The following is a 13,622-nucleotide window of genomic DNA, read 5'->3' as shown; positions in this document are numbered from 1 at the left end:
ATATACCTTCCTCCTATAACCATTAACTTCTGGTGTAGACCCTCTAAACCTCAGCACTCCATCAGTGACATGAATAAGTATATTTCATATTCTCAGAACCCAACAGTCCCTCCTCTTGAACAATAGCTTCCTACTGTTCAACTTACTTAAACTTGGAAATTACTTATAAATGAACAAACAATGATAACAAAACATGAGCAAAAAATAATAAAACATGATTATAAATGAACAAACAATGATAACAAAACATTCACCATGAGGTTTACAAACTCAGAGACTTATGGCCTCTGATCTATGATCACAACAAACACAATCTTAATTTCCATCTCTCATCACACAACAAAATGACATTCCAGCTGAAGCTGTTGGCTTCCTCCTATTCAGCTGGAGCTGCTTTTAGTTTCTCCACTTTCACCTTCTAGTTCCTAAGAGTGATAGCATAAGATTTGGAAAGCAACAAACAGACACACAAAACATAACAGTATTAACAATGTGGTAAGCTATGCATAATTATATATGCATGAAAACACAAAGTCTGAGACCATGACAATTCCCTCTCTCTCTTCACCTGACTCTATGCCTCCAGGATACTTTTCTGCTGGATTCCACAAAAATGAAAACCCTAAAAAGCCTCCTCATGCTTTCGCCCAGTCTTCCCCTTTCCGGCCCCAGGTTCCGAGAGGTGATCCCAAGCCATGTCATTTTCACTCTGTTCCTCATCTCCTACATTGCCACCTTATAGGCAAGTGCGCATCCCTAATCAACGCTACATCCTCTTGAGGTAACTCAGCACTGTATATGCTTTCACATCAATGCCTTCAAAATGTTGTTCAGAGTACAATTACCCCAACATCTATCCTCTTTCATATGATTTATTAACCAATAAAGCAGCTAACCCAACCCATCTATGATGTTTAAAGTACCTCCCAGACCCAACCCATCTGCATGTCTACTGTGGAATCTAGTCGCTCTCTCTCTCTCTTTAGCTCTGCTTCCTCTGTCATGGTGTCTTCAAGCTCACCCATTATGTATCTGGACCTCACTTCACGTGAGAACTTGCACCCACCGAGGAGAGATATGACGATCTTTAACGCTGCAGGTGCTGTAAGGAGTACTGTGTGTGGACCAGAACAACACTGTCCCAACACCCCAGCCTGGTGTATCTTGATGTACGCTCAATCTCCAGAATTCAGCCCGTGCTCTTGGTTATCTCCGGCTCCTCATGTGCTGCTTTCACCTGAGGATATACACACTGCAACACATGGGTCATTTCCTGACAACATAGACTCTCCTCCTATGGCAAGATCACTAATTTGTGACATTTGAATAACAGCCTCCCCTGTACTCCCATCGGTCTCCCAGTTACCAGTGATCCGGGTCACAGCCCCAATGTAAGTGTTGCTTTCGTCCCTCTCCTCGCCCCTACCTAGGCTCGAACCAGAGACCCTCTGCACACATCAACATTAGTCTCCCACAAAGCATCGTTACCTATCGAATCCACAAAAGCCGCAGCCCTTGCAAAGCATGGGAAACAACTACTTCAAGGTCTCAGAGCTAGTGACGTCACCGATTGAAATGCTATTAGCGCGCACCCCGCTAACTAGCTAGCCATTTCACACCGGTTACACTCACACTCCTTTGACCTCCTCCTTTTCCGCAGCAACCAGTGATCCGGGTCAGCATCAATGTAACAGTATAGCTTCCGTCCCTCTCCTCGCCCCCACCTGGGCTCGAACCCCTATAAAAGAGCTTGTTCAAACCTTCATACACACTCGCACACACTCACACCCTGCGCTCTCATGGCCACTGCGACTGGGCCTTTCACCCTATCGTTACAGGTTTAGCAGGGAACCAACCCCACCCGTTTCTTACCCCCTAGGACTTACCCTTCACAGGTTCCAGCCTGCACGGGCTTACCTTCCGGGTCTCAGCCTATTCTTATAGTAGTCACATGAACTAACCCAATTGGGATTTACCACCTAGGACTTACCTTACAGATCCCAGCCTTCTGGAGTTTACCTTCCGGGAATTACCCTATACTTTATAGTACTAGCAGGAACCAACCTACTATATACCACAAAGCTACGACCGGTCGTAACACAATGGGCCTCCTATAATTGTTCAGCCTACGATTCTCATCTCCCCAAGATGTCAAAATGAGTGGAAGCAGGTGAAGGAACTGTGCCTACCTTGTTTGTTGCCAGCTCCTTCTCCACTGGACTCTTTTGTTTGACTACAAATGGTGGTGAACCCTGCTTGCAGCGCCATCTGTTAGGTTCTAATTCTTATGAAGCTTAAAACTTCTTATGGATGGTGGCAGTATTGAGTAACTTGGATGACTGATGTGCCCAGAGTAAACTGCCTGCTACTCACGCCCAGAAGCTAAGATGTGCATATTATTAGTAGATTTGGATAGAAAACACTCTGAAGTTTCTAAAACTGTTTGAATGATGTCTGTGAGTATAACAGAACTCATATGGCAGGCAAAAACCTGAGAAAAATCCAAACAGGAAGTGGTTTGTAGTTTTTCAAGTGATTGCCTATCCAAACTACAGTATCTGTAGGGTCATTTTGCACTTCCTAAGGCTTCCACTAGATGTCAACAGTCTTTAGAACCTTGTTTGAGGCTTCTACTGTGAAGTGGGGGAGAATAAGAGCTCATTGAGTGAGAGGACTGCCAGCAGGGCATGAGCCTCAGCCATGCATGCTCACGTGAGAGGTAGCTCAGTTCCATTGCATTTCTGAAGACAAAGGATTTCTCTGGTTGAAACTTTATTGCAGATTTATGATAGAAACATCCTAAAGATTGATTCTATACATCGTTTGACATGTTTCTACAAACTGTAATGGAATTTTTTTAGTATTCGTCTGACCTGCGCGTCGTGAATTTGGATTTGTTAACTGAAAGGCGCGAACAAAAAGGAGGTATTTGGACATAAAGGATGGAGTTTATCGAACAAAACAAACATTTATTGTGGAACTGGGATTCCTGGGAGTGCATTCTGATGAAGATCATCAAAGGTAAGTGATTATTTATAATGCTATTTCTGACTATTGTTGACTCCAAGATGGCGGATATATTGTATGGCATGTTTTTGTGTCTGAGCGCCGTACTCAGATTATTGCATGGTGTGCTTTTTCAGTAAAGCCCTTTTGAAATCTGACACAGCGGTTGCATTAAGGAGAAGTTTGTCTAAAGTTCCATGCATAACACTTGTATTTTCATCAACATTTATGATGAGTATTTCTGTAAATTGATGTGGCTCTCTGCAAAATCACCGGATGTTTTGGAAGCAAAACATTACTGAACATAACGCGCCAATGTAAACTGAGATTTTTGGATATAAATATGAACTTTATCGAACAAAACATACATGTATTGTGCAACATGAAGTCCGATGAGTGTCATCTGATGAAGATCATCAAAGGTTAGTGATTTATTTTATCTCTATTTCTGCTTCTTGTGACTCCTCTCTTTGGTTGGAAAATGGCTACGTTTTTTTTGTGTATAGGCGCTGACCTAACATAATTATATGGTTTGCTTTCGCCGTAAAGCCTTTTTGAAATCAGACACTGTGGCTGGGTTAACAAGAAGTAAAGCTTTAAAATGGTGTATAATACTTGTATGTTTGAGGAATTGTAATTATGAGATGTTTGTTGTTTTGAATTTGGCGCCCTGCACTTTCACTGGCTGTTGTCATATCGATCCCGCTAACGAGATTCCAGCCATAAGAAGTTAACCAAGTTAATTCTGCACAGAGGGTCAATACAGCTGCATTCAGACAAAAACATTTTCACACAAGCACTGAAATTTAACTGTTCCTCATAGACTGAGTCTCCTCCTACCCATCTGTACAAACATCGTTCTTTACTGCTAGGCAGGACACTAGTGATACGGGCAATAAACTTTTAGTTCTCCTTTAAGGTGACCTGACCTCAACCCCCCTCCATCACTAATCCATGGCTCTCTCCCCTTATCAATGCCTGCCACATGTAATCGCTTCCTGGCACTCAACACATTCCAAGCTTAGTTCCACACACTACAGTCATGGCCAAAAGTTTTGAGAATGACACAAATATTAATTTTCACAAAGTCTGTTGCCTCAGTTTGTATGATGGCAATTTGCATATACTCCAGAATGTTATGAAGAGTGATCAGATGAATTGCAATTAATTGCATAGTCCCTCTTTGCCATGCAAATGAACTGAATCCCCTAAAAACATTTCCACTGCATTTCAGCCCTGCCACAAAAGGACCAGCTGACATCATGCCAGTGATTCTCTCGTTAACACAGGTGTGAGTGTTGACGAGGACAAGGCTGGAGATCACTCTGTCATGCTGATTGAGTTCGAATAACAGACTGGAAGCTTCAAAAGGAGGGTGGTGCTTGGAATCATTGTTCTTCCTCTGTCAACAATGGTTACCTGCAAGGAAGCACGTGCCGTCATCATTGCTTTGTACTCAAAGGGCTTCACAGGCAAGGATATTGCTGGCAGTAAGATTGAGGTAGTATGTACATGAATGTATAGTTAAAGTGACTATGCATATAAGATAAACAGAGAGTAGCAGGGGGGCAGAGGGAGGGCACACAATGCAAATAGTCTGGGTAACCATTTGGTTACCTGTTCAGGAGTCTTATGGCTTGGGGGTAAAAACTGTTGAGAAGCCTTTTTGTCCTAGACTTGGCACACCGGTACCGCTTGCCATGCGGCAGTAGAGAGAGCAGTCTATGACTGGGGAGGCTGGGGTCTTTGACAATTTTCAGGGCCTTCCTCTGACACCGCCTGGTATAGAGGTCCTGGATGGCAGGCAGCTTTGCCCCACTGATGTACTGGGCCGTACGCACTACCCTCTGAAGTGCCTTGTGGTCGGACGCCGAGCAATTGCCGTACCAGGCAGTGATGCAACCGGTCAGGATGCTCTCGATGTTGCAGCTGTAGAACCTTTTGAGGATCTCAGGACCCATGCCAAATCTTTTTAGTTTCCTGAGGGGGAATAGGCTTTGTCGTGCCCTCTTCACGACTGTCTTGGTGTGTTTGGACCATTATAATTTGTTGTTGATGTGGACACAAAGGAATTTGAAGATCTCAACCTGCTCCACTACAGCCCCGTCGATGAGAATGGGGACGTGCTCGGTGCTCCTTTTCCTGTAGTCCACAATCATCTCCTTAGTCTTGGTTATGTTGAGGGATAGGTTGAGCGCTATCATCAGTCCTGTGTCATGCCAACAGTAAAGCATCCTGAGACCATTCATGTGTGGGGTTGCTTCTCAGCCAAGGGAGTGGGCTCACTAACAATTTTGCCTAAGAACACAGCCATGAATAAAGAATGGTACCAACACATCCTCCGAGAGGAACTTCTCCCAACCATCCAGGAACAGTTTGGTGACGAACAATGCCTTTTCCAGCATGATGGAGCACCTTGCCATAAGTCAAAAGTTATAACTAAGTGGCTCGTGGAACAAAACATCGATATTTTGGGTCCATGGCCAGGAAACTCCCCAGACCTTAATCCCATTGAGAACTTGTGGTCAATCCTCAAGAGGCGGGTGAACAAACAAAAACCCACAAATTCTGACAAACTCCAAGCATTTATTATGCAAGAATGAGCTGCCATCAGTCAGGATGAGGCCCAGAAGTTAATTGACAGCATGCCAGGGCGGATTGCAGAGGTCTTGAAAAAGAAGGGTCAACACTGCAAATATTGACTCTTTTTATTAACTTAATGTAATTGTCAATAAAATCCTTTGACACTTATGAAATGCTTGTAATTATACTTCAGTATGAAATAGTAACATCTGACAAAAATATCTAAAGACACTGAAGCAGCAAACTTTGTGGAAATTAATATTTGTGTCATTCTCAAAACTTTTGGCCACGACTGTATATACCTTTCTCCTAAAACCATTAACTTCTGGTGTAGACCCTCTAAACCTCAGCACTCCATCAGTGACATGAATAACTATATTTCATATTCTCAGAACCCAACACTGGTCAACACGTTTTCAAATCAATCATCCAACCTTCAAGTTTATGTTCCATTGTATTCTCGCTCATCACACCTGTGACCTCATTCAAGTATTGCCCTTTGGGAGGCTGAGATCCATAGAGGCATATCTAACGCTTAGCTAATCTGATCAACAAAAGGCATGGGATTTACAACCCTGAGTCTTGTAATTTATTCATACATAATTTAAAAACATTTTTTTTTAATTTTTTAATTTTACCTTTGTTTAACCAGGTAGGCAAGTTGAGAAGAAGTTCTCATTTACAATTGCGACCTGGCCAAGATAAAGCAAAGCAGTTCGACACATACAACAACAGAGTTACACATGGAGTAAAACAAACATACAGTCAATAATACAGTACAAAAACAAGTCTATATACAATGTGAGCAAATGAGGTGAGATAAGGGAGGTAAAGGCAATAAAAAGGCCACGGTGGCGAAGTAAATACAATATAGCCGATTAAAAACACTGGAATTGTAAATTTACGGTAGGTGAATGTGCAAAGTAGAAGTACTGGGGTGCAAGGGAGCAAAATAAATAAATAAATACAGTAGGGGAAGAGGTAATTGTTTGGGCTATTTATAGATGGGCTATGTACATGTGCAGTGATCTGTGAGCTGCTCTGACAGCTGGTGCTTAAAGCTGGTGAGGGAGATAAGTGTTTTCAGTTTCAGAGATTTTTGTAGTTCGTTCCAGTCATTGGCAGCAGAGAACTGGAAGGAGAGGCGGCCAAAGGAGGAATTGGCCCTGGGGGTGACCAGTGAAATATACCTGCTGGAGCGCGTGCTACGGGTGGGTGCTGCTATGGTGACCAGCGAGCTGAGATAAGGCGGGACTTTACCTAGCAGGGTCTTGTAGATGACCTGGAACCAGTGGGTTTGGCGACGAGTATGAAGCGAGAGCCAGCCAATGAGAGCGTACAGGTCGCAGTGGTGGGTAGTATATGGGGCTTTGGTGACAAAACGGATGGCACTGTGATAGACTGCATCCAATTTGTTGAGTAGGGTGTTGGAGGCTATTTTGTAAATGACATCGCCGAAGTCGAGGATCGGTAGGATGGTCAGTTTTACAAGGGTATGTTTGGCAGCATGAGTGAAGGATGCTTTGTTGCCAATTCTAGATTTAACTTTGGATTGGTGATGTTTGATGTGGCTCTGGAAGGAGAGTTTACAGTCTAACCAGACACCTAGGTATTTGTAGTTGTCCACATATTCTAAGTCAGAACCGTCCAGAGTAGTGATGCTGGGCGGGCGAGCAGGTGTAGGCAGCGATCGGTTGAAGAGCATGCATTTAGTTTTACTTGTATTTAAGAGCAGTTGGAGGCTACGGAAGGAGAGTTGTATGGCATTGAAGCTCGTCTGGAGGGTTATTAACACAGTGCCCAAAGAAGGGCCAGTAGTATACAGAATGGTGTCGTCTGCGTAGAGGTGGATCAGAGACTCACCAGCAGCAAGAGCGACATCATTGATGTATACAGAGAAAAGAGTTGGCCCAAGAATTGAACCCTGTGGCACTCCCATAGAGACTGCCAGAGGCCCGGACAACAGGTCCTCCGATTTGACACACTGAACTCTATCGGAAAAGTAGTTGGTGAACCAGGCGAGGCAATCATTTGAGAAACCGAGGCTGTTGAGTCTGCTGATGAGGATGTGGGGATTGACAGAGTCGAAAGCCTTGACCAGGTCAATGAATACGGCTGCACAGTATTGTTTCTTATTGATGGCGGTTAAGATATCGTTTAGGACCTTGAGCGTGGCTGAGGTGCACCCATGACCAGCTCTGAAACCAGATTGCATAGTGGAGAAGGTACGGTGGGATTCGAAATGGTCGGTAATCTGTTTGTTGACTTGGCTTTCGAAGACATTAGAAAGGCAAGGTAGGATAGATATAGGTCGGTAGCAGTTTGGGTCAAGAGTGTGTCCCCCCTTTGAAGAGGGGGATGACCACAGCTGCTTTCCAATCTTTGGGAATCTCAGACAACACGAAAGAGAGGTTGAACAGGCTAGTAATAGGGGTTGCAACAATTTCGGCAGAGAATTTTAGAAAGAAAGGGTCCAGATTGTCTAGCCCAGCTGATTTGTAGGGGTCCAGATTTTGCAGCTCTTTCAGAACATCAGCTGACTGGATTTGGGAGAAGGAGAAATGGGGAAGGCTTGGGCGAGTTGCTGTGGGGGGGTGCAGTGCTTTTGATCGGGGTAGGGGTAGCCAGGTGGAAAGCGTGGCCAGCCGTAGAAAAATGCTTATTGAAATTCTCAATTATAGTAGATTTATCAGTGGTGACAGAGTTTCCTATCGTCAGTGCAGTGGGCAGCTGGGAGGAGGTGCTCTTATTCTCCATGGACTTTACAGTGTCCCAGAACTTTTTTGAGTTTGTGTTACAGGAAGCAAATTTCTGCTTGAAAAAGCTAGCCTTGGCTTTTCTAACTGCCTGTGTATATTGGTTTCTAACTTCCCTGAAAAGTTGCATATCACGGGGGCTGTTTGATGCTAATGCAGAACGCCACAGGATGTTTTTGTGCTGGTTAAGGGCAGTCAGGTCTGGAGAGAACCAAGGGCTATATCTGTTCCTGGTTCTAAATTTCTTGAATGGGGCATGCTTATTTAAGATGGTGAGGAAGGCATTTTTAAAGAATAACCAGGCATCCTCTACTGACGGGATGAGGTCAATATCCTTCCAGGATACCCGGGCCAGGTCAATTAGAAAGGCCTGCCCGCTGAAGTGTTTCAGGGAGCGTTTGACAGTGATGAGTGGAGGTCGTTTGACCGCGGACCCATTATGGATACAGGCAATGAAGTAGTGATCGCTGAGATCTTGGTTGAAAACAGCAGAGGTGTATTTAGAGGGCAGGTTGGTTAGGATGATATCTATGAGGGTGCCGTGTTTACGGGTTTGGGGTTGTACCTGGTAGGTTCATTGATAATTTGTGTGAGATTGAGGGCAACAAACTTAGATCGTAGGATGGCCGTGGTGTTAAGCATGTCCCAGTTTAGGTCACCTAGCAGCACGATCTCTGAAGATAGATGGGGGGCAATCAGTTCACATATGGTGTCCAGAGCACAGCTGGGGGCAGAGGGGGGTCTATAGTAAGCGGCAACGGTGAGAGACTTCTTTTTAGAGAGGTGGATTTTTAAAAGTAGAAGTTCAAATTGTTTGGGTACAGACCTGGACAGTAGGACAGAACTCTGCAGGTTATCTCTGCAGTAGATTGCAACACCGCCCCCTTTGGCCATTCTATTTAGGGATGGAGATTTCAGAGTTTTTGGTGGTCTTCCTAAGCTAGGATTCAGACATGGCTAGGACATCCAGGTTGGCAGAGTGTGCTAAAGCAGTCAATAAAACAAACTTAGGGAGGAGGCTTCTAATGTTAACATGCATGAAACCAAGGCTTTTACGGTTACAGAAGTCAACAAAAGAGAGCGTCTGGGAAATAGGAGTGGAGCTAGGCACTGCAGGGCCTGGATTAACCTCTACATCGCCAGAGGAACAGAGGCGGAGTAGGATAAGGGTACGGCTAAAAGCTATGAGAATTGGTCGTCTAGGATGACCGGAACAGACAGTAAAAGGAGCAGGTTTCTGGGGGCGATAAAATAGATTCAAGGTATAATGTACAGACAGAGGTATGGTAGCATGTGAATACAGTGGAGGTAAACCTAGGCATTGAGTAATGATGAGAGAGATATTGTCTCTAGAAACATCATTGAAACCAGGTAATGTCATCGCATGTGTGGGTGGTGGAACTGAAGGGTTGGATAAGGTATATTGAGCAGGGCTAGAGGCTCTACAGTGAACTAAGCCAATAAACACTAACCAGAACAGCAATGGACAAGGCATATTGACATTAAGGAGACGCATGCTTAGCCGAGTGATCATAAGGGTCCAGTGAGTAGTGAGGTTGGTTGGGGTCACGGCGATTCAGACAGCTAGCCGGGCAAGCTAGCAGAAGACGGAGGTCTGTTTTTAGCCACCTCGTGCGTTTCCGTCGGTAGATTAGTGGGGTTCCGTCTGGTAGAGGGGACCAATCCAATTGGCAAAATAGTTATAGTTATAGTGGCCCAGGAAAATTGTTCGATAGACCAATTCAGCTAGCAGCCGATATGCTCAAGACAGCTAACGAATAATGGGCCGCAGTTAGCATATGGGCGTTCAGGTTACGTCGCGACGGAGGGGCCAGTTGAATAACTCCCTCGGGCAGATAACGTTAGTAGTCCAGTCGTGAAGGCCTGGTGGGGCTCTGCATCGGCAGTAAAACGGGTCCGGATAGGTGATTGTAGCCCAGGAGTGGCTGATGGAACTCTTCAGCTGGCTAGCTCCGGGATAATTGGCGTTTGCTCCGGGACCGACGTTAGCCAATAGTCACTCGGATAGCAACTTGTTAGCTGCAAGATCCAGGTGTAAATGTCCAGAGCTTGCGTAGGAATCAGGGGATATGGAGAGAAAATAGGTCCGGTATGCTCTGGTCTGAGTCGCGTTGTACAAAACTGGCGATAGCTTTCCGAGCTAAAGGATAGCTGATGACCGCTAGCCGCGGTTAGCAGAATACTAACGTTAGCTAGTGAACTGCTAACTTCTGGCTAGCTTCTGTTGTGGATTTCAGATTTGAGGTGAATAATACTTTTAAAAGAAACAAACAGATTCACACCACATTTGGTGAGGCGGGTTGCAGGAGAGTGTTTTGAAGTTGAATTTTTAGAAGAAAAAAATGTAATATAAAGATATGGGAAGAAAAAAAGAATATATATATATATATATATATATATATATGAGGACAAAGGACGTATGACTGCTAAGCCATCTTGGACCAGGGCAATTGAAGCATATACATAATTATACATTGTTCAGATATGGACCGCTCAGATGTAATCCACCCTCTCTCGGTGGTGTAAAGTACTACTTAAGTAGTTTTTGGGGTATCTGTACTTTACTATACTATTTATATTTTTGACTACTTTTACTTCACTACATTCCTAAAGAAAATAATGTACTTCTTACTCTATACATTTTCCCTGACACCCAAAAGTACTCGTCAATGCTTAGCAGGACAGGAAAATGGTCCAATTCACTCACTTATCAAGAGAACATCCTTGGTCAGCCCTACTGCCTATGATCTGGCGGACTCACAAACACAAATGTTTTGTTTGTAAGTTATGTCTGAGTGTTGTGTGCCTCTGGTGATCCGTAAATTGAAAACACAAGAAAATACTGCCGTCTGGTTTGCTTAATATAAGGGATTTTTAAATGATTTACACTTTTACTTGTACTTTTGATACTGAAGTATATTTGAGCAATTACATGTACTTTTGATACTTAAGTATATTTAAAACCAAATACTTTTAGACTTTTACTCAAGTAGTATTTTACTGGGTGACTCATTTAAACTTGTTACGCAAAAAGGATTCACGTTATCAAGAGTCTTCAAACAGATTAGCAGATAGAATGGGAGGCCCTTGCTGAGAAGAAAAAAAGTACGCTCACTTCCTGTTTCAACACCTATTTCAACACTATTTCAAAAACAGAGTCTCTGCTAGGAAGTGGAAACCAGAGCACTGAGTTGCAGGTTTGTTGTGGTTTCTGTCTCTTTTCAGTTCACACGCACAGACACACACAGCTGTGTCTGTCTTAAAGGAGCAGAGATACAGTACAGCACCATGAACAACACCAACGATACCTTAGAGGACAGTGCTCCGGAGCTGAGTTGTGTGAATGCAGTGTATACCGCCTCTGCCGCGGTGTACGGCTGTGTGATGGTGCTGGGCCTGCCGCTCAACGCCGTGTCACTGTGGGTTCTGCTCCGCCGCCACGGCCTCAAATCCTCCAGCGCTGTCTTCATGAGCCACCTGGCTCTGTCTGACCTGCTGCTGGTGCTCTCCCTGCCCACCCGAGTCTACTTCTACACCACAGGCACCTGGCCCCTGGGCATCCAGGCCTGCACGGCCACCACCATGCTGTTCCGCAACAACATCCGCTCCAGCGCCGTCTTCATTACATTCATTGGCCTGGACAGGCTGCTGGCTGTGGTCTACCCTCTAAGAACCCGCCACATCCGCACCACCACCAATGCCTGGAAGGCCTGTGTCTTCATCTGGGTCCTGATCGTGGTGGTCAACATCCCAGAGGCCCTCTACTTCATTAGTCAGATGAAGAGCTGTAACGCCACTGACAAATGCTTTGAATTTACTCAAGAATGTGCATTGAATGTGCAGATAGCTGGTTACGTGCAGTACGGGCTGGTGTTTGCCATGCTGGGGGTCAACGTGGTCTCCACCGCCATGGTGTCCTGGACGCTACACAGGCACCTCAGCGATGCCGCCAGGGTCAACAATAAGATGAACGTCATGCTGATCTTCACCATCAACCTTCTGATGTTTATTGTCTTCTTCCTGCCCTCCTCCATCGTGGTGACGCTCAGTATCAGGAAGGCTATCATGCCCATGTTCTGTCTGGCCAGCATCAACTGTTGTCTAGATCCACTGTTGTACTACTTCTCTTTAGATGCTTTCTGGAAGAAGAAAGAGCGTTGTGACGTAGAGGTTTCTCTGGCCAGATCAGATTAAAGTAGATTAGGGAGGACACAGTGAGAAACGACTGCCAGTGGAGATAGTTTGAGGTAACTGCGTCAACATGTGTTCCTAAATATTACACAATTTATAGTTAAATGTTCAATTCTATTTTTGCCAAATGGCATTAGTTTTCTTTTTTTGTAACAGTTCATCTCTTCTTCTGTAAATTGAATTGCACTCATCTGTACTTTTAAGATGTGCTCATATAATAGGTTTTATTTAATAAACACTTTCCAACGGTATCTTCATGTGATTTTGATGGTTAATAAGACTGAAGTCATTGACATTTACTGAATGTAGGTTTTGCACATCAACCACAGTCCCTTTTCCAAAAGTACTGACAATAACTAAGGCTTTCATCCACATGGAGGGCCGGGTGCCCAACATTTCCCACTGTTGAGTGGTTCAAACATCAGACAGTCATGTGAATTTGTTGATAATTCATGAGGATCCTGGATGAGGAGCCAGGCAGGCAGCAGCAACCATCCAATAGCTCAGAGCCCTGCCACATGGAGGGGCATCTGTGTCCATGCTATATGGCAGACAGACTGTAAATAAGGAGTCACTATGGAGTCTAGTACAGGAAAGCCAGTGTAAAGGTGGCATGCAAATAAATTCATCCTTTGGGCCATTGTCTTCCAACAGGTGGGGTCACTCCTTTGCAACGCTTATCCCTCAACCATCAGAAAAGGGGAATTGACGCAGTATCTGCGAAAAGCCGCTATCTTACAAAAGACAATGCCTTTGGGCATAAGAAAACTAATCAAGCAATGTATGTTGACTGGATATAGGCTATGTGATAACCAGGTGGCGAATCGCATCTCTGCATGTCTGGCAGACATATCAGTGTGGATGACGGATCACCACCTCAAGCTGAACCTCGGCAAGACGGAGCTGCTCTTCCTCCCGGGAAAGGACTGCCCGTTCCATGATCTCGCCATCACAGTTGACAACTCCATTGTGTCCTCCTCCCAGAGTGCTAAGAGCCTTGGCGTGACCCTGGACAACACCCTGTCATTCTCCGCTAACATCAAGGCGGTGACCCAATCATGCTCT

The 13,622-nt window shown here is 44.6% G+C and overlaps 1 protein-coding gene across 1 annotated transcript; it reads left to right on the top strand.

Annotated features, from left to right (window-relative positions):
- The first annotated feature begins 11,323 nt into the window (after positions 1–11,323).
- On the top strand, positions 11,324–12,808 carry LOC106581285 (lysophosphatidic acid receptor 4-like). Its single transcript, XM_014163250.3, has one exon. It carries the CDS (start codon positions 11,655–11,657, stop codon positions 12,558–12,560), a length of 906 nt encoding a protein of 301 aa, XP_014018725.2. The 5' UTR covers positions 11,324–11,654; the 3' UTR covers positions 12,561–12,808.
- The last annotated feature ends 814 nt before the right edge of the window (positions 12,809–13,622 follow it).

This window comes from Salmo salar, chromosome 20 (genome assembly GCF_965601325.2).
Source record: "Salmo salar chromosome 20, fSalSal1, whole genome shotgun sequence".
Taxonomy (NCBI): Eukaryota; Metazoa; Chordata; class Actinopteri; order Salmoniformes; family Salmonidae; genus Salmo; species Salmo salar.
This window is presented reverse-complemented; position numbering and strand designations above follow the sequence as displayed.